Genomic DNA, 21,984 nt, shown 5'->3' with positions numbered 1-21,984 from the left:
AAAATTGGGCTGACAATTCAAAAAAAAAATTAGATGAGTACAGCTTGAATTGTCATTATCTGCAACAACTAACATATTTTTACCTTTTGTCCGATTCTTCTTTTCAATTATTAATTCTTTTCCAATGTGAAATTTCTTGGTTATTAAGAATTTACATTTATTGTTCTTTTTGCATATAATTTGCTTACACGCCAGCAAAATAAATAAATAAACTTCTTTATTTATATATTGGCATCACACATATACACATCACTTTGTGCACAATATTAAAAATGCAAGGAAAAGCTATATATACATACATGTGTGTCTATATATATGTAGGCACTAGTAAAAAGTTTTCGCAAATGCTGGGAATTACAGTTAACCAAAGATTATAGTCTAATGGTACTTTCTCGACTTTCAAAGTAGAATATTGAGGGTTTAAGTTTGATAGGAGCAAATGATTGTGTAAAATATGTTCTTGGCAAGGAAAAAAAAAATTCACAAATTAAGAAATGAAATATTTATTATGAAATAATTTACTACCATAACAAAACTCACAAATTTTGAAATACTTTAATGCTATATTATTATGTTATCGTCTCCATCTAAAAGTTTATTAATTTGTTTGTTTGGATTTTATTTTATTTTTTTCAAATTTTGAGAACTTATAATTATTGCACTTAGAAGATAAATTTCTTCTATTTTATATAATATTTTTGAAATTCAAACTAAATGTTGCATAAACCTAGTTTTGTTTTTTAAAGAATTGCTTGAAAACTCTAAATAAAAATAAAACTAAATCGATTTAATAAATCAATATATCATAATAATAATAATACACTTTTTTTTCTTCTATTTATTATCCTTGAAATCTTAACTTGGGACTTAGGACAAAGTCACCAAGACAAAGATAAAATAATCGTACATTTGTTTGCCAAAAAAGGAAAGAAATTTAATAATCCAACTATAAGTATAATATTACATTATGCTTTATGCTAGAATACTAAGTTTTTGTAAACATTTGATCTTAATGAATAACCCGAGGTCAATTAAGGATTTTACAGTCAAATCCAAGGTCAATACACAAATTAGTCTTCATATTAAGGTGTATAGTACATCATAGCATCATTAATTGGCTTGTAAATGGTCATGGAAGTAAATGAAACAAGAATTAGGGTAATTACAGGACCGTCGACGTATACCAAATTCACGTCGACTGATTTAGCTCCCAACTCTCAAAATTCACACTTACTAAATACTGGTCGATGTGACACTTGGTAAGTTACTAAGTTTAATCTTTGAGGACTAGAATATTTTTAGAATCATTTTTTTTTTTTTTTTTTCTCTTTCTCCAGTTATCCTTATCAAGACCCTAGTACTCACCATTCGGTTTTTAAAAAGTAAAAGAAATACTGCTAAACCATCTCATTGATTAGAAACAATTTCTTGCTTTTGCTTCTAATGGGACCATTGTGCTCCATTCACATTGAAACGTTGATCATTGTATAACCTCACCATTAGAGAAATTGAAAGCATGTTTTCATAAAAGTACAGCCAACAAAGTGCATGTTATGGACTAAATTTATTATATAAAAAATGGGTCTGTACTTTTCCTTTTATAGTTGGTACAGATAAGAACTTTATTACTCATTTCTCAAACCAAGAATAGTCCATTCATTTAAATTACTCCACTTTCATATCACTGCAACACCAAGCAAACAAGGAAAGTTGAAAAACCAAAAAAAGCCACGTTCTTTATTTAATGTATGCCCTTTTTATTTTTCTTTCTTTCAAAATGCTCCCCCAACTTTCTCATATTTTACCATCAAGTAAAAAAGAAAAAAATTTAATTGCTACAAAAGGAAGAAAATTCTACAATTAAAACTGCCTTAATTCGTTCTAAATGAATTTTAAACTCTTTTCAAATGGTATTTCTTTGTCTTTGATTCGAATGTGTTTATAGGAATTTTTTTTGACAAGCTATAATTTACATTCTTAAATCGAATTTTGTGACTCAGGACGAAGGCAGTTATGGAACAGGAGGGCACGTGCCCCTGAATTTTCTCCCTCTTTTATATTCTATACATATTTTATAATAATGTATATGAATTTTTATGAAAATATTGAAATTGCCTCCCTAAATTTTCTCATTTTTCACAGAATTCTTATTTCCTTAATTCTTATATTCTATATCTGTAAATTAATTTTATCCTAAAAATATCACTATCTCTTTCTATAGATATATACTCATAAACATTGATTTATATGCATGTACATTATATTGTAAATATATATTATGATATAATATTATAATGTGCCTTGAAATCTTTTTCTCGCTCCTGAACTTAGGAATATTTTTCTCTTATTTTAAAATAAAAGATGTAGATCGCAGAAGGTTCACTTCATATACAAATATGATACCATAATCATTAAAATTTCTATTAGATTAAAGAGAGCAATAATTCACTTTTTTGTTAAAATCTCTCCAAAAAACATTGTTGGAGCTATTTGCTGGGCAAAGAAAAAAAAATTTATTCACATCCTCCAAAAATAAAAATATAAAATTAAGGAAAAGATAAAAGAGGGAGAGAGAACCTTGGTGGGTTTGGGCTGCATTTGGATAAAAGATGAAATATTTGGGAAAAATCAGAATATTTAAAATATTAGGGGCCATTTGTACAAGAAACGTATGAGAAGAATTTCAGTTTCTATTTTTCGCTTAAGTATATTTTCAGTTTCAATCCATACTTCGTCAATCAGTTCTCTTTCTCTCTCTTTTAAGAAACGAACCATATCTCAACTCTCTCTCTCACACACACACACACATATACACACCCCGCAGGATACCGGTGACATGTCTGGTGAAAGACACTTGCCGGCGCCGTCTCCGGCGGACTGATACCTGAGATCCGATCAAACTTTCGTACTTGTCCGCAATGGATACAACTCCGGGTATTCATCTTCACCTCTAAAGATCTCTTATACATATAAAAAAATTCCGCCAAGAGATCCGATTGATTTTCTGCGTCTAATTTGGATCAGAACAATCGTTTTATTGCCTTTTGGTTTTGGATCGAAGCAATTTTTGATCGGATTCTTATATTGTTTTCATATTTGGTGTTAATTTTTGATATAATCTAAACAGCTTCATTCATATATCTCGAGAAATCAGCCGGAAACGATTGAGATTCCGGTGGCCTTGCTCCGAATTCTGAATCGTCGCCGGAGATCCATGTAATTGATGTTGATTGCTCCGACATTGATCACTTCATCGTGAAATTGTAAGATTAGGCTTTAATTTAAGTTATGATATACATGCTGGAGGCAATTGTTTTGGGTATAAATAATTTCAAATGGAAATATAGGTTTGATTTGGTATATTGATGGATAGAATTTATAGGTGGAGAACAGTTGCGTGCAACGATCGCAACTTGTTTTCTGGTTATTGGGAAAATGATCGACAACTGAAGCAGTGTTAGGTTATCTGTTTGGAAATTGTAGTGAAATTGGTGTTGTTTTTGAGGAACTTGCATAAATTAGTTGGGGTATACAAAGGATTTGATAACATGGCTTTAGGAACTGATAGGTCGAAGAAACTGAAATTTTCTTCTTATAAGGTAAATAAATCTTTCTCTGATTATTCATTGGAGGGGGAAGCAGAAGAAGAAAGCACTGCATTGGAAATGAGGGCACAGGGAAGAGTTTATGATGGTCGGATTAAATTTGGATCAAGTGATTCTCTTCTTCCTGGTCTTTATGATGATGTTGCGTTGGTTTGTCTTGCTTGGGCTTGTAGATCTGATTATGCTTCATTGTCTTGCCTAAATCTGAGGTTTAATTCGCTAATGAAAACTGGGTATCTGTATGAATTGCGGAAGCAATTGGAGATTGTGGAGCATTGGGTGTATATGGTATGTGACCCGAGGGGATGGGAGGCATTTGATCCAATGAGAAAGAAGTGGATGAGATTGCCTAAAATCCCATGTGATGAGTGTTTCAACCATGCAGATAAGGAGTCGTTAGCTGTTGGTAGTGAATTGCTGGTTTTTGGCCGTGAATTGATGGATTTTGCTATTTGGAAGTACAGTTTAATTTGTCGTGATTGGGTGAAGTGTGACGGAATGAACCGCCCTCGTTGCTTGTTTGGGTCGGGTAGTCTTGGTTCAATTGCTATTGTTGCTGGAGGGACTGACAAGAATGGAAATGTTTTGAAATCTGCGGAGCTATATGATTCCAGTAAAGGTACGTGGGAAATGTTACCTAATATGCATTCCCCACGTAGATTGTGCTCTGGATTTTTCATGGATGGAAAATTCTATGTGATTGGTGGGATGACAAGTCCTACAGATTCTTTGACGTGTGGAGAGGAGTATGACCTTAAGACAAGAAGCTGGAGAAAAATTGAGGGCATGTATCCCAATGTCAGCAGTGCTGCTCAGGCACCTCCTCTTGTGGCAGTTGTCGGTGACCAGCTTTATGCAGTTGAGTATTTGACCAACATGGTGAAGAAGTATGACAAGGAGAAGAACTCGTGGGAGGTTTTGGGACGGCTGCCTGTCAGGGCTGATTCTTCAAATGGCTGGGGCCTGGCTTTCAAGGCTTGTGGAGAGGAACTTCTGGTCGTGGGTGGGCAAAGGGGTCCAGAAGGCGAAGCTATTGTGCTGAACTCTTGGTGCCCAAAATCAGGGGTCAAGAATGGAGTTTTGGATTGGAAGGTTCTTGGCGTGAAGGAGCATGTCGGGGTATTTGTGTACAATTGTGCTGTCATGGGTTGTTGAGGATTCATTCTATAGATTGAGGATTTGCAAGCTGACTTGGCCTTTTAGCTTGCTTCCTGGACATTATTTGATTGACCAGAATTATTTATTGTTGAGATAGCCGATCTCAAGATAACTTGTTTTTTTCTCTTAACATTCCTGTATCCAGATGTTCCTCACTCCAATGATTCTGCAGTCTCTTTGCCTTAAAGAGTACTGGGGAGGATCGCCCCTGTAACGTTGTTTTATCTTTTTTCTTTCTTTATTTTTGTCCAAGTTATGTTTCAGATTCACAGCCAACTGCTTCATATCAATAAATTGCGAATCTTTATTGTTCAGTTATTTGAAGTTGCTCATTTGGTTTTTTGTCCAATGGTATCCTTCGCCTTTTTTCGTACTTTCTTCCACATCCACTAAATAAATATCTGTACAGGTACATGACCGAGTTTTTTTTCATGCGACTTGGTTGTCACTCCTGGTGCTTGGAAACGGAACTGATACTTTTCTAATTTGCTTGTTTAAATATGTTTGGAGCTTCTTCTTCCCCTGCACATTTTGATGATCTAATTTCTACTATGTTATGGGTTCTTATACTTGTAAGCTCCGGAGCAATACTATTCATTCTTTGGACTAGGACAGTGTGGACATCTTGACATGGTAATTTTTATTTTCCCTTAAGACTTCTTAATTTAATCTAGTTGGGAGATCTCTTGGTAGTGACTAGGAATCAAAATATATTAAAATGCATGTTGAAGTTGTATATGCAATTACTGAAATAAACATTTTCTTTGCCATTGTATAGTTTGTGAACCAATCTCTTTATAATGGCATTACACAAACTATCCGTGAGATGCCTATGTACTAACTAAACCTTAATGGTATTTAACTATCTTCATCTCTGCTCATCTCAATGCCAATTATCCGAAGTTTTATTCTGATTTTGCTGTAATAAAATAAAATATAGTCCAAAAATACATGTAGAAATGTTCTTTCTACTTTTTTGAATGACTATGCTACTTCATGTGCATTCAAATTTGTATGGTTACCTCTGTCAAACTGAAATCCTGGTCTTTCTTGTCTTGTCACAGATTGCAATTCAAATGTTGAGTCTATAGTTGCTTTAATTTTATTTGTTTCCTTTTGGATAGCTATATGGTCTGTTAGAACTGTATTCATCTCCATTTTCTGTATGTGTTAGGACAACCTTTTAAACAAAGGAACAGCATAGAGACCAAAAAAGGGGGTTTGAGAGAAGAGTGGAGTGAGTCTTTTTTACTGTTGAATGATATACAGACTGGATTTCATGTGGGGACTGAGTTCCAACTCCACTAAAAATAGAATAATTCTTTATTTGGGCGTATTGCTCTGCTGTCAAGACGAAGTCTTATTCTGATTTTGCTGTAATAAAATAAAATATAGTCCAAAAATACATGTAGAAATGTCCTTTCTACATTTTGAATGACTATGCTACTTCATGTGCATTCAAACTTGTTTGGTTACCTCTGTCAAACTGAAATCCTGGTCTTTCTTGTCTTGTCACAGATTGCAATTCAAATGTTTAGTCTATATAGTTGCTTTAATTTTATTTGTTTCCTTTTGGATAGCTATATGGTCTGTTAGAACTGTATACATCTCCATTTTCTGTATTAGGACAACCTTTTAAACAAAGGAAAAGCATAGAGACCAAAAGAAAGGGGTTTGAGAGAAGAGAGGAGTGAGTCTCTTTTACTGTTGAATGATATACAGACTGGATTTCATGTGGGGACTGAGTTCCACTCCACTAAAAATAGAATAATTCTTCATTTGGGCATATTGCTCTGCTGTCAAGCCAAGTCCTTCCTTACCGGAAGTAGAAAAAGGTTGTGGTTGTTGTTGTGGTGCTTTTGATAGGTTTAGGTGGGCCTCATATTGCAAAATAAAAAATAAAAAAATTTGATGGGTTGGGTAAAAAATGACCAGCAAATTACAAAAAAAATGATGGCTTGGGTTAAAAAAGGTTCCCAAAGGACTCTTTGTAAAGTGCAACGAATCAGGTTTGTATCAGAGCATCGGAAGGCAGTTGTGAAATTTTTTGTACATTGATACACACTTTTTTTTGGGGTAATTATGATACACACTTTTCTTTACAACATAATTCAATTAAAGTGAATTTTGATTTTTTAAATGATTTTTTAAGACTATTTAACACGTATATATTCTAGCGCTAAAATTTGCTGTTATTTACAAAAATAATCTACTAATCCCCTCAAATTTGGAAACTATCATATTACTTTTGATGGTTTTAAAATTGTATCTCCCACAAACTAACTGTGACAATCACTTGCTATTTTTTATTGACCAAAATGCCCTTGTAATGATGTAATGACCAAACTATCCTTTCCAATACTTGCACGTGCCCTCAGTCTCTCTCTCTCTCTTCTTCTCCACTGTCGCATTGCGTTTACCTCATCGGAGAGGCTCCATGGATTCCGGTGACCGTAGCGTCATTGATTCCAAGAGCGACTTGTCATGTGTTTGTGTTGCTATTGTTGAATTTGGTCCGATTTTTTATCATTGGAAGTCATGAGCTTCGAAATCTCTTGTTTGAAGCTCTCATCCTGGTAAACAGTAATTCTTACAACCATCTATACATTGATAACTTGGGCGCTCTCATAAAACTAATCAATCCATCGCGAAGGATTCAATCCAACCTCACTTGAAACTAGAAATCGAACCAATTCGATGTTGCCATGAATTTTTGTGATGTGAAGATGTGTTTGACCAATCGAATGGATTGAATTCACATCAATTTCTTTCAAACTCATCATAGAACTTTCATTAAATCCAATTGCTCTATTTCTGCTGCTTCATGGTCCCTATTGTTCCGATCCACTCCAGCGTCGATCAAAGCTATTACTATATAATTTGAGTTTCTCGATCCTTGGTGAATATATATATAATTATGTAATATATATAATTATAATTACTTTAATTACTATAAACCTAGTTCAATCCCAGTGGCCTATTCCGTCCAAGAAACCCTACGGCAATTATCCTCTGTCATACTGTTGATGTTGCTATTTATTGTCAATTGGCTTCTTCGTTTGCAGATAATGGAGGATATGTATTATATATGTGTAAGTGTGCGTGCGCGCGCGCGTGCATGTGTGTGTGTGTATATAATTCCTATATAATTACTATAAATTTATATAATTATAATAAATATAATTACTATAATTACATATAATTACTATACTTATAATTATATTTACAATTACTATAATTGTATATATAATTACTATAATTATATTTAAATAAATATTAATATACCATCAAGGGCATTCTTGTCATTTTGCAGGAACTTAACGGTTCTGTGATGGATTGGGGGCAATGTGATAGTTTATGTTATATCAGGGATTTTTTTCATATTGGAGGGGGTTAGTAGATAGTTTTGATAAACAATATAGAGGTTTCAGATTTTAGCCCTATATTATATGTTGTAACATGTTGTATATCACAAAAAAGTCAGTATTTGCGAGTGAGAATTAAAAAAATTTGAAAGAAAAAAAATTGAAAATTAATGTAAATTAGGAAAAATAAATGTAACATAATGACGTGTAACATGCTCTTAAAAGTTAAAAACTAAATTGTCATTAAAAATTCAATCAAAGATAAGTGCCAGTATTTATCTTTTTGAAAAATGGACCAAAAAGTTTTACCCAGAAGCTTGAAAATTGAAACACCAACTACAAACCACACTAATAGATGTACAAAATATATATACATATATGTTTAAGTTTAAATCTAAGATTAAAAAATGCTTTAGAAGTTGAAATTAAAAAAAAAAAAAAAAAAAAAAAAAAATCGGTTTGGTGTTTATTTCAAATTTTGGAGATTCAAAAATCAATTTTTGATCTTGGATCTCAAGTTCTTGTGTTTATCATGCAAGATTTGCCTTTGGAGAGGAAGAAGTCAACAAGGAGAGATTTGTCTTCGAACGGATTCGGATGAGAGAGTGATTGGGTATAAATTTAAACTTCTGGGTAAATGGATAAGCGTTCACCCATTACAGTTGATATCAGAACTAGACCCAATCCTTGATCCGGTGTCACGCCAAACACCCAACCCGGAAGGCGTCCGAATGAGTCACCCAAGTAGACAGAGTGACCCGACCGCAATAAAAGTATTGCAAGTTCGAGTAGGGGAGAATGTTACAAAGGGAGATTTGTTTCATATTGGATTCGAATGGAAGAGTGATTGGATATAAATGGGTGGGTACGCAGTACTACCTAACAATTTAAGTTTTTTGATAAATGAACAAGCGTCGTCCCGTCACACCAAGTTTGTTGGAGCGAAAAAAATTGTGAGAAAAGAATAAAATTTGTGGTGGGAGAAATTTTAACAATAGGACACTTAGCCTAGGTTCGACTCCTAGCAAGTGCACTCGAGAATTGCAAACTAGTCAGATCGCCAAACTATGGGTCACACAGGTTAAGAGTTTCTTCACCTCATGTTTGTCTACCCAAACTATTCAGTTTTGCATAATTTACCAAGGACCGAAGGTTTTTTAGTCCAAAATAGAAAAAAAAATGTACAAAATTTTATTTGATTGAACGACCATTGCAAAATACCAAAGGTCTAAAGTGATATTTTCTCATCTCACATGAAGTGAAGGGTTGAAGGCGACATCATGAGCATAAAACAGTGCCAGCATCAATTAGGTGTTGGAAAGTTGTAATAGGTGGACGTTTGTTTATTTATTCAAAATGTTAAGTTTATTAAATAGCCCTACATACTTATTGTAAGTAGTGGACGTTTGCTCATTTACCCAAAAGCTCAAACTATTAGGTAATGCTGCATACCCACTCATTTATACCCATGTCACTTTTCATCCGGATCCGATGTGGGACAAGTTTCCCCTTGTAACATTCTCCCCCACCCGAACTTGCAACGCCTTCGTTGCGGTCGGACCACCCTGCCTACCCGGGGTGACTCACCCAGACGCCTTCCGAGCCGGGCGCTTGGCGTGACACCGGATCAAGGACTGGGTCTGATTCTAATACCAACTGTAACGGGTGAGCGCTTGTCCATTTACCCAAAAGCTCGAACTATTGGGTAGTGCTGCATACCCACCCATTTATACCCATGTCACTTCCCATCCGGATCCTATGTGGGACAAGTTTTCCCTTGTAACACCTATCCATTTCACTTTCCATTCGGATCCGTCTACTCGAACTTGCAACGCCCAATCCACACGAATTGAATAGGCTTTAATATTTTACAAAAAATAAGCAGCTAGCAACATGATTGTGTCATCTTTTAGCGAGTCGTTACAAATTCAAGCTCAAGCTACCTACAGTCAAAGGTGGTGAGAACATACTCTCCCATTATTCCTCGTGACAAAAATTTCTAAGATTTATAAAATAGTTATCACATTTCACAAAGAGTAATGCCATAAACACTGATCAGAACGTTGTGCGACTCCAATAAATAATATTCCATAAAGATTCTTGTCAATTTTGTTTTTATAAGAACAGTCTCTATTTCCTAGGTGTTAAACTCAATGATTGTCACATCAATCGGTAATAGTTAAGTTTATCATTTTCCTTTCACAAATTGTTGGAGCTCAAATTTCTTGCCTTTCCTTTGAGAGAGGAGAGGTTATACCATTGGTTTAACGGCCCATTGGTAACTCAGAATTTCCTACTCAATATAGCAGCAATGGAACAATGTTAAAAGCATATAACCACATAGCAATTACTCAGTAGTTAACATAATAATGAAGCGAAGTAGATGTTCAGACACAACCTAGGTGGGGAACTCAAAGCATAATAAGTACGTAACACAGTAGATGTGTCCTTCACAACCAGATGAGGAAATTAAAGCATAATAAATAACACGTAGTAAATGTTTCCTCCACAACCTGATGAGGAACTTTTGAAGCATACTTAAGTAACACATAGTAGATGTTTACTCCACAACCTCTGATGAGGAACTCAAAAGCATAATAAGTAACACATAGTAGATGTTTCCTCCACAACTGGATGAGGAAACTCAAACAAACACAATTCAACGGAGATGAGCCCGAAAATTACATGTTCAATTCACGGTCTCACCTCGTTTTTTATTCTAACACATGAAAAACGGAAAAGGAAGTTCACCGAAACTTGCATGGGAGTTCAGTCACCCCACCACTGATGGACGAAGATGCCGCTGTTTCTGAGACTCTTGAAGAGGCTCATGCAGTCTCCGCACATGGCATTTTTGCATTCGGCATTGTCTGAGCAGCGAAGGAAGAGTTCATCAATGTGGCATATTGCTCCAGTTTCGAATAATTCAACGAGAATTTTCAGTTCTGCGTCTCTTGCATTCATCATAAGGACCACGACATCACCTGCTGCTATTGTTGCTTTAAGCCAGCGAATCAAATCAAACTTTTCATCATCCAAGGGCGCAATGAAATCTTCACCGGATTTGGAACTGGTAGTAAGCATATCTTTTGCAAGGCCCGGATGATAGACAAAGGTAACACCAGGTTCTTTCACATAAGACAAGAGGACCGAAGGGTCGTGATCAACAACATAAACATCGAAAGCTTGAGATTGTATGGGATAATGAGGCATGAACATTTTTTCAATGCTAGAGTTCACAAATTCCCCTGCACCAACATTGATATAGATTAACCTGTTTCTCGAGGACATATTCATGAACTTGGGTAAATATGAAAGTTGTGTTCCGAGTTGTTCGGATTTTTTGTCTACAAGAGGCTCCATGTACTTTATAATGGGCTTGTTGTTCAAAACTGATGGGCACTTGCTGGGAAGCCGGGAATGCTCAAAGGAAGCAACAGTATCAAATCTTTTCTTGAAAACAATCAGAGCAAAGGAGCCAATACCACATACATGCACAACATTGGAATTTCTCAAGAAAGACGAAACTGGTATAGCGGACCTTATCAAGGCACCCGAGTAAAAACTATTGGCACCCACAAGCATAGCACCAGTTCCGCCTGGTCGCAGAACACGCTCAATCTCATGCACGAGAAGAGCAGGAACAGAAACCTTATCGAGAGCTCTAGAGAACACAAAGTCGAAATAATTATCCTTAAAATCGAGCTCATACACGAAACGCTTCCGCAAAAGAGAGAAAAACGGGTGTCTTTCAACACCAAATGCATTGGAGAATCCAAATTCTTCCAACGCCAGGACAGCCGAGGCCGATCCTTCCCCAATACACAGAGCTTTTGCATCAGAATCCAAAAAATCTTTCTTCATTAGCTCCTTGAACACATTAATAGTCAAATTATCACTTCGTTTGCATGACCTCACTATAATTGGTGCAAGAAGGGGAATTTCAAAGCCCGAATTGGGTTTCAGAAACCCAGTGAAATTCAAGTGCATGGTCGAGCCAAAATTCAATTGGCATTCATTGAAATTCATAGCCAGTGGATCAATCATTCGTATATCAGAAACAATTTGAATGAACGGAATGATTGCCATAGCCAATGCAAACAAGAAGGTTTTGAGAAGCAATCGCCTCACTAATGACACACGAAAGATTTGCCATTTCAAGACCTTGAAATCCATTTTCAATGTATCTATCTTTTCACGCGCCGTGCAATTCGACTTGGGTCTTTCGATTAACAGATCTAGGGTTTGAATTTAGAGAAAAAATCGATTTTTGAAAAATCGAATCAAACAGTGAAATTGAACACAACAACAATGTAGTTAAAAGAGATTAGCGAGTACAAAACCTGGAAGAGGTGTGATTACCACCCACGAGGACTCCCATAGATTTTTGAAACCCTAACCATACCCTCATTGGAACCCTTCTTGGCTTCAGCTCGTACCACTTCTGATCCATCTTGGACCCAACACCCATGATTGAATCAACACCTTACATTATCAGCAAAGATTTTCAAACAGAAACTACATATGTATACACGTATATATGAGAATTAGGGTTTGGATATGGAACAAAGTTTTAGAGAGAGAGAATGGATCTGGAAGATGCGGAAATGAGTAGTGATGAGTGAAAGTGGAGTGAGGCAGTGAAGTTATATGGGGGCGTTGATGACAAGAAGTTTCGGAGGTTCTGGGGTTTCGTGTCAGTGTCCTGCGTATACACGTGTCGTTTTGTAATTGGATGCAAAGAGGTAGATTGACTCGTAATTATTTTTTGGATGGCTCAGTCGAACTCGGCTCACTTGTCGGTGCGAGTTTGTGGGCTGGGTCACGGATTCGAGTTGGGCCAGTTGGTACCGAATTTACGTTTCCTGTGGGACGTTGACAACCGGACCGTTCGTAACTGACCACGATGCTGGAAAACAAATTATTGAGAGACATATAGGACTGGTGGGCTCCACCATTCCCAAAATTATTAGCAGCGTGACAAGGCACATGCCTTTGGTCCGTGATATCAATTTAATATAACATCATAATATATATATATATATATTATTTATTTTTTTGACATTTCATAAAACAAATGGAGTTGGTCAATTATCAACAATTCGACTATACTAAATCACAATTTTTCTTTATTTAAATAGAAAACACACAAAATTCCATATGTTTATCATAGAACCCATTGAGAGGTTACGTAAGTCCATCCTTAGCTGTTAAAGATGATCAATTAATAATTTTTCTTTCTATTCTTCCATTTGTTTCACGTCTCAAATAATGTATTTTTAATTATATTATATTTTCAATCAGTATCAACCTGAGAGTAACCCAATTGAGATTTTTTCGGACTAAAAGGTTGTGCTTTTGATCCATGCTCATTGTATTTTCTTTGGTTTTTTGTTTTTTGAATTTCCATTTAATATATTCCTTCTTTTACAGGGTAAAAAAAATCATAAATGTGATTTGATTCTCTCCTGCTTTTAATTCAATTGATATGCATTCTTTGACTGTAATTCAAATAAAAATAATATTCCCTCGTCTCATATTAATTGTTGTTATAAGTGTACTTATATCACATTAGATTCGAATGAAAAGTAAAAGAGATATAAATTGATGGGTACGTAGCATTACCTAATAAATTAAGTTTTTGGATAAATAAATAAACGTCCATTCTTTACAATTAATATCAGAGCCACCCCTTACAATTAGGATAGTATATATATATAGTATAATTTTATAATATATATATATATATATATATATATATATATATTTTATATTTATCGAAATATTTTTAACATTATTTCTCCTCTTCTTATTTTTTCTCTATTCTTTCTTATTACTACTATGTATAATTCATTAACAAAAATATATAAGATCTAATTTTATTTTTCTTTTAATCATATTTTATTTATCTTTTGGTGTCTATTATTTTTATTTTAATCATAGGGATTACATATAGGATAAACTACACCAAGCTCCGCCAACTTGAGAGGCTCCTGATGAGTCATTATTAGTCAATTAGTGTCACAACCAACACTTCAATTTGTGAATGAAACTCGAATATGTGTAACGATGATTGTGAGTTAATTTATGTGGAAATGAACTCATAACCAACACATCCCCATCTTTGCTTCTATGAAATTTAGGAAGTTCATATCACAATAATTGTGATTGTCATCACTTGACAATATACACTGATTTATATACCTCAACTTGATAAGAAAGTATACGATTTATTCTCTCTCAATAGAAGTTTAATAAGTGTTCAAGCCCTATTAGGGAAATAATATTTGTGAATTTGTGTGCATTCTTACTTTTAATTGAATTTTCAAAAATAAAATAATATAAAATAAAGAGAATAGTGTTACCATGAGGTTTACATGATATTGTTCTCATGAGCTCTCTTATATAAATTATATCATCACGGTTACAAATATTTCTCATGAGCTCTCTTATATAAATTATACCATCACGTTACAAATATTAAAGTAATATCATTGTTAAAAAAAAACAAAAAATACAGTTCCAAAAGTACCATAAAATAAAATTATACGATCAAAGTTAACAGTGTAATTTTGTCGAAAGAAGTAGTGTGTAAAATTTTGAATGATTAATGTGACATATTGTAAATGCATTTTAGTACGAAATTTTGACGGTATAATTGTCATACAATGCGCTTTCAAATAGTTAGATTCGAGACTCAATAATTGTACATGATTATGATAAAAAGACGGAGAGTTCATAAAAGGTGCCACATGAGGGAGACCTCGTAATAACATTACTCAACAAAAAATAACTAGACCAACCTCTTATGATATTTATGAAAATAACAATGTTTTTCTTTGTCATTTTATAAATTATACTAACCAGTTAAATTAAGGAGCGATCATAATCAGTTTTAAAACTTCGTTGTCATTGTAATTTTTCAAACAAGGGATGTCCATATAATTGAGAAAGTCTAGTTTTTTCATGTATATAATATAAATAGATGTTATACAAATTTGTATATATTTACCATTGAATATATTTTCAATATAAAAAACCATACGAATGTATTTAATTAATTAAGGATTTTGTGGCCTAGTGATATCTCTTTTATGAGAAATTATTAGTTAGAACGGTTGTACCACGTCATTGGTACAACCGACCTACACATAAAAATTGACTAAAGTAAATGGTTCCACAATAACTTAGTAAATTGTGATAAATTCAACCATTTTACTTTAGTGGAGTGTTTGTATTGATTGGTTGTACTAATAACTTGTCACAATCTTCGTATTAGAGAACAAATTAAGTGTGTGAGTGATATGTGTTTCTTATGTCGGCAACCTATGAGATGAAACTGAGATTGGAAAACTCAAGCACTTGTAATTGGTGGTGAAAGTGACTATTAGGAAACAAATTAAGTGTGTGAGTTGTGTGTGTTTCTTATCGGTGAAAAAAATTATGTCGGCAACCTACGATGGAACTGAGATTGGAAAACTCGAGCACTTGTACTTGGTGGTGAAGGAGACTCTGAAATTGCACCATCCTGCCTCTCACTTCAAATGATAGAGAATAAGTGAATCAGACATCGTAATCTCACTTATTTCAAAATGAGGTCAACTCCAAAAACTATTGACAAACTTTATACACGGGCCTTTAAATTAATAGCCCAATCAACTTTTAAAATGATTAGAGGCCCTTAAAACTTTAAAATGGGCCCCTACTTTAGTGGCCCGCCAACCTAGCCTTTTGGTTGATTAGGCATTAAACAAAGAGTCATTCCCACCTTCTATTAAATCTTTCCAATGTGGGACAATAACTTGTATCATGTGAGGATTTGCTTTCTCTATCAAAACTTCTACTAGAAAACCATCTATGTAAACTTGTACAGTGTAATTTTTAATTTTATTTTTGATCTTTCTCTCATATGTTGTATATGATATGAAATTTCATCTTTTTCATAATTGACTTAATTTTTATTCATTAATTTAGTAAAAATATAATTACTAAGTCTTTTAATTATAAAAACATTGACTCAAATTCCTGAATATGTTATTACTAGTGTTAAATGATAAAATTCACCAAAATTAATTTTAAAAATAATCTTTATCGAATTAGGTTAAAAAAAACCATAAAAACCATGTATCGGTTTATTTTGATCATTATGTGCGAGTTTTAAAAAAATTCACGATTGCGATAACCAATATCGTTACGGAACACCGGTACTCGTCTAAGTCCGTTACACCAGGACTGCAAACCATGGTATATATATGGAGATATTATGTGTATATTACGTAGACAGAAAATTGGTGAGATCCCAACCTTTTGTTAGGATCCAATTCACATAACACAGTAAATTGAGAGCTTCAAGCTCTCAGGCATAGAAGTCTGGCAACTGGAACAACAACCATGGTCGTCGGACTCTGTTCCAATGGGGTCGCAGTTGTCCAATGGCCGACGACGACCCCTCCTCTCTTCTCTTTTGCTCCTTTTTCATTCATTTTCAACATTTCTTCATTCCCTACCTCACCCCAAAACCTCCATTGATGACCATTATTTTCTGGTGGGTGGAGGAGGGCAGGGACGGTGGTAGTGGTTCATGGTGCACTACAGCAAAGTGTCAAAATTAAAATATGCAAAAAAAAACAATAGTTTCAAGGGTAAGTGCAGAAAATATCTCTATAGTATGCTTACAATGCATATCACACCTATAGTGTGCTAAACGATGTCATTTTGCTTTATGTCCATTTCCACCATTTCACAAAAATGATTTAATTTTAAATAAAATGTAAAATGTGTATATAATAGCAATTCAAGAATACCATACTGTAAATGTGCAAGCAGAACCCATTTGCACAAATTTAACACTTTAGGAGATGTTTTTGATAGGGATGTTCTCTTGCACTTCACCTCATCTACTGGGCACATTTAAAACTATTTTTGTTAAGTTATCAAACACAAACACAAACAAAAATAAAGTAAATTATCAAAATTAAGAGCATTTTAATTTATTCAATGACGTGGCCAAACACATACTTGTTATCTCATGTAATAAATATATGTGATACTCACTCCAAATAATTATAGTGAATTGCCTAATAAAATATTTTTGATAAATTATTTATGCAAAATATAAGTAAGTAGAAGTCTCCATTTCCTTATTTATGACATAGATAAATAATTAAAAATAATAATTCGGTGTAAAAATTATTTTTATAATTACATTAAAGCATAGGTGCTTTTTGATTAATTATAATTTTAGAAGGTATACGTTAAAATGCTGAAATTTAAAATTTAGAATAGTATTATTTTTCTAAAAAATTTAAAATGTTCACTAAAGTAAAAAGTTAATCTCCGTTTTATAAAATTTTATCTTATTAAAACAACACAAATAATAAAAAAAGGTAACATATATTTTCGAAAAAAATATTGTGTGTTCTGAAAGTACCCATTAATAAAACTATTATTTATGTTTTTTAATTTATTACTAACAAATACTAGTAGGTTTTGGATTCTAAAAGTCGTAATGGCAAAAACTGATGGCAACACTCTTTTGGTAATTAAACAGACCCCTTAATAAATTTAATTGTATTGTCGAAGAAAAAAAAGAACAAAAAAAACTAATTTGTTTGTCAAACAACAACGTAAACACGTCCAAAAATAAGCTATAGATGCACCGGTTAAAAGAGGAAGTTTATTTTCTACAGAAGGCAAAAGGCGGAGAGGGAGACCAAAATAACATTGGTGAAGTTATTAAAAATGACTTTAAAAAGCTAAACATAGTAGGTGATATGGTGAGCAATAGAAAGGAACGAAGATAGAGAATTCATGTGCCCGATCCCATTCATATGGGAATAAGACAAGGATGATGATGATGACGATGGTTCAGTTAATTTAAAGCCATGGTCTAAAGTTCATCAGTCAGTTGCTATTAAGTATAAACACAAATAAGTAGTGGTATAACCATTGTTATGTTCCACAGTGTCCAGCAAAGTTTTCTTCAATTGGAGTTGTTTGACATAATATAGGTGATTTTTTTTGGAAAATTTCCCGTTAAGAAGGTTTAAGTTCACCTTGCTGTTGTTTCTTTTTTCTTCTGATTCCTTTCAATATGTAGATGGGCTTACTTCTGTGTTTTCTGTCTTTTGATTAAAGTTTCTGTATTTTTCAAGGGAATTCTCTTCAAATCAGCCAAGAAAAAGAAAGGCATGAGTGCAGGTTTTGTGAATTTTGATAATGCAGAACAAGTGAAAAGAGCTGTGGAGGTATCTCTTATTTTTAGTAATCATTAGAGGTTCAAGTAATCAATAGGAGTGCTTTGGAAACATGCAAAACTTTAACAACTTGTACTCTCAAATCCCAATGTGACAGGAGCTAGATGGAAGATCTGTGGGAAACAAGAACTTAAAGGTTTCAGATGTCGTTCCCCGACCATTTGAGAAGAAAACTAAATTGTCAATGCCTCCCCCTCATTGCCCCCAACAATCCGCAAAACCAGCATCAGCTGTTGACAATGGGGAGGTCTCTGAATCTACAAATGGGCTTCAGGATGTTGATACAATTGATGACAGTTTAACTCCCAATGGTTTGGGATTAAAGGCAAGAAATGTGCGTGATGCAGTGACACCACTTTCTCATATGCCCTATGTCGATCAGCTGGAGCACAAGAAAAATTCTCTCATGCAAATTCTCAAACGACTTGTCAGAAATACTGCCTTTTTCTTTAATTATCATATTTTGTGTGTAGTTTCCTTATATTAATTTTTTGAGTGCTCGTCAGTTTTTACTAATATGAATTATTATTATTCTGCGGAATACAAGCTACAATTCTACGATTCACCGACAACTTATGTAGCCTTTTTTTTTGTTTTACTATTTGTAGACTTGCCATGCACGTAAACTTGTCCGAATGGTGTTTCACTTCCAGAATGGATTCTTAAATCTAGGGAAACAGGAGCTGTTCTTACATTGTCTAACCACTTGAATAGATCAATCTTGCAAATTAATATTCGTAGTTTTGTTATAATATTTTGACTTTAGTAGGAGGAAGGGTTTTGTTCATGGAATTTAGTAATAATAACACTTGAATTTCTCCAAAAATTGCACAATGCCCTTTCTATTGTTATTTACACTCTAAAACCTGTATCCCCTGCTGTATCTTAGAGCAGTCTTAGAATACTTTGGGACTCATACAGCTCATCTTTTAACCCTGCAGGCGGCCTTGCATGCAAATTAGAGGGTATAGTTGAATCGCCAGTTGTAAATGGATACCGGAACAAGTGTGAATTTTCTGTTGGATATTCTCCGGAAGGCAAACCAACTGTGGGGTTTATGCTTGGGAACTTCAGGTAGTCTTTGTAAGTTCAGCTTTTGAAGGTACTTATTTGCAATTTTTTTTTTTTTTTTTTTTGCACTTATCAAGAAAGATGAATTACTTATTTCAGGGAGGGTGTGACTGCTGTTGAGGAACCTGCAGACTGCCCCAATGTTTCTAGAATTGCAAATGTGCTGCAATATTTCAAGAGTTTCTACAACATTCAGGCTTACCAATTTGGAACAGATTGAATAATACTGGATTCTGGCGTCAGTTAACAGTAAGTTTCACTGTCTGAAGGGTAGAAAATTTGTTATGTCTTCTCTTATAACTGCTTGATGCAGTATTTGGAGTATTTATTTAATTTGCTGTATCAATGAGACTGGAAAACATGTAGTCCTTTCTGCTGAGTTTACATTCTGTTTCATGATATCTGATTAGGTTCGAGAAGGAAGAAAGCCAGGCAAGGATGCTGAGGTTGAAGATTTTGGGGCCAATATTTCAGAGGTCATGCTCATGGTTCAGGTTTATTTCTAATGAACCTACACTTTGAGTATTCTCTTCACGTTTGTGGTTTTCTATTGAACAACATAGGATGTTTCAATGCTCTGGTATTCTATATGTTAGAAATTTTAAAAAAGGCTGAGTAGTATTTGCTTTGCCAAAACTAGGGTTTATATAACTTACGCAAAAAAAAAAAAAAAAATTACTGGGGTTTATATTAGATTACAACCCTGAATCTAAAAGGAAACAACTTATTTGGAGATACTCATTAAATATAGTCCTTGCTTAAACCAATCCAATGATATCTGATAAAACTAAAAACAATTTTATGGTGTAACAACAGTTCACCATGGTCCAATACAACCACTCATGATACTTCTCATTCTCTAGTACTTCATCATAATCTACTTGAAATTGATAGGGCGATGGACACATCTTTGCATAATCACAACCAGATTGCCAAAAAGGTTCACTGTAAACAAGATATAAACAAATGATTACCAATAAAACATAATCAATTTGCACCATTATATGGTTGAATTTGAATGTGGTGTTTGCTGCTCTATCTGACTACAAACATCGAAACTTAGAAAAGTGGACACCATTAATGCCTGAAGCCTTTGTTGATGAAGGCATCACGTGTCTTCAAGCAAGAAATCAAGCCTTTATGGACTTGACATACTATTGAGGCCACATGTATCTTCCGAAATTGCAACAACTTGCCACATGAACAGAGCACTTCTATCTAGTTACAAAAACAAAATAGGAGCACTTCTATAGTATCGCGTGGTATAGATACAGCCAATACAATAGTAAGAGAATGGTTATAGCAGCAATGAGAGGGGAATTTTCATACAAAGAACATTGTCTGGATGCAAATTAATGGAACAATGGCAGTTGATGATGTGATGATGGAAAACCTTGCACAAATATCATATGATCTTTCAACAATTTGTTGAGGATAACATGTGACTGATGAAAAATAAAATATCAGAAAAGAGATTAGGTATCTTGTCAAAAAAACCAACGAAAAAAAAAATGGAGATATTATGAAAAATAAAATATTGTTACGGAACACCGGTACTTATCTGAGTCCATTATACCACGACCGCAGATCATGGTGTATATGGAGATATTATGAGTATATCACGTAGACAGAAAATTGGTGAGATCCCAACCTTTTGTTAGGATCCAATTCACATAACACAGTAAACTGAGAGTTTTAAGCTCTCAGGCATGGAAGTCTGGCAATCGGAACAATAACCATGGTCGTCGAACTCTGTTTCAACAGGGTCGTAATTGTCCGACGCCCGACGACAACCCCTCCTCTCTTCTCTTTTGCTCCTTTTTCATTCATTTTCAACATTTCTTCATCCCCTACCACACCCCCAAAACTCCATTGATGACCATTATTTTCCGGTGGGTGGAGGGCAGGGAAGATGGTGGTGTAGAAAATATCTCTATAGTATACTTATAATGCGTATCACACTGCTAAACAATGTCATTTTGCTTTATGTCCATTTCCATCCTTTCACAAAATGATTTAATTTTAAATAAAATGTAAAATGTGTATATAAAAGCAATTTAAGAATACCATACTGTAAATGTGTAAGTAGGACCCATTTGCACAAATTTAATACTTTAGGAGATGTTTTCGACAGGGATATGTTCTTTTGCACTTCACCTTATCTACTGGGCACATTTAAAAGTATTTTTGTTAAGTTATCAAACACAAACAAAATTAAAGTAAATTATCAAAATTAAGAGCATTTTAATTTATTGAATGACGTAGCCAAACACATACTTAGTATCTCATGTACTAATTATATGTGATACTCACACCAAAATGTTACAATGAATTGCCTAATAAAATATTTTTGATAAATTATTTATGCAAAATACAAGTAAATAAAATACTTCACTTCCTTATTTATGACATACATAAATAATTAAAAATAATAATTCGGTGTAAAAATTATTTTTATAATTACATTAAAGCATAGGTGCTTTTTGATTAATTATAATTTTAGAAGGTATACGTTAAAATGCTGAAATT

The 21,984-nt window shown here is 34.0% G+C and overlaps 2 protein-coding genes and 1 long non-coding RNA gene across 3 annotated transcripts; 2 read left to right on the top strand and 1 right to left on the bottom strand.

Moving 5' to 3' along the window:
- Positions 1-2,721: 2,721 nt before the first annotated feature.
- On the top strand, positions 2,722-5,081 carry LOC132306976 (F-box/kelch-repeat protein At5g60570). Its single transcript, XM_059804602.1, has 2 exons — positions 2,722-2,934; positions 3,128-5,081. Exon 2 carries the CDS (start codon positions 3,549-3,551, stop codon positions 4,758-4,760), a length of 1,212 nt encoding a protein of 403 aa, XP_059660585.1. The 5' UTR covers positions 2,722-2,934; positions 3,128-3,548; the 3' UTR covers positions 4,761-5,081.
- A 5,508-nt stretch (positions 5,082-10,589) lies between these two features.
- LOC132309517 (uncharacterized) lies at positions 10,590-12,763 on the bottom strand. Its single transcript, XM_059807820.1, has 2 exons — positions 12,459-12,763; positions 10,590-12,376 (listed from the first exon to the last, which is right to left on the bottom strand). The coding sequence occupies exons 1-2, from the start codon at positions 12,597-12,599 to the stop codon at positions 10,898-10,900; spliced, it is 1,620 nt and encodes a 539-aa protein (XP_059663803.1). The 5' UTR covers positions 12,600-12,763; the 3' UTR covers positions 10,590-10,897.
- Positions 12,764-19,328: 6,565 nt separating this feature from the next.
- Positions 19,329-20,321, top strand: LOC132310237 (uncharacterized). Its single transcript, XR_009482579.1, has 3 exons — positions 19,329-19,458; positions 19,555-19,704; positions 19,866-20,321. It is a non-coding gene; the product is annotated as an uncharacterized LOC132310237 (long non-coding RNA).
- Positions 20,322-21,984: the final 1,663 nt, after the last annotated feature.

This window comes from Cornus florida, unplaced genomic scaffold, assembly GCF_030987335.1.
Source record: "Cornus florida cultivar Cherokee Brave unplaced genomic scaffold, ASM3098733v1 CherokeeBrave_3.0.0_Hap2_Chr05, whole genome shotgun sequence".
Lineage (NCBI taxonomy): Eukaryota > Viridiplantae > Streptophyta > Magnoliopsida > Cornales > Cornaceae > Cornus > Cornus florida.
Note: the sequence above shows the minus strand (reverse complement) of the source record. Positions and strands in the feature narration are given on the sequence as shown.

Coding starts and splice junctions, on each gene's coding strand:
- LOC132306976 (XM_059804602.1), top strand. CDS start 3,549: ATGGCTTTAGGAACTGATAGGTCGAAGAAACTGAAATTTTCTTCTTAT.
- LOC132309517 (XM_059807820.1), bottom strand. CDS start 12,599: ATGGGTGTTGGGTCCAAGATGGATCAGAAGTGGTACGAGCTGAAGCCA. Junction 12,377..12,458: donor CTTCCAGGTTTTGTACTCGC/TAATCTCTTTTA, acceptor TTTCTCTAAATT/CAAACCCTAGATCTGTTAAT.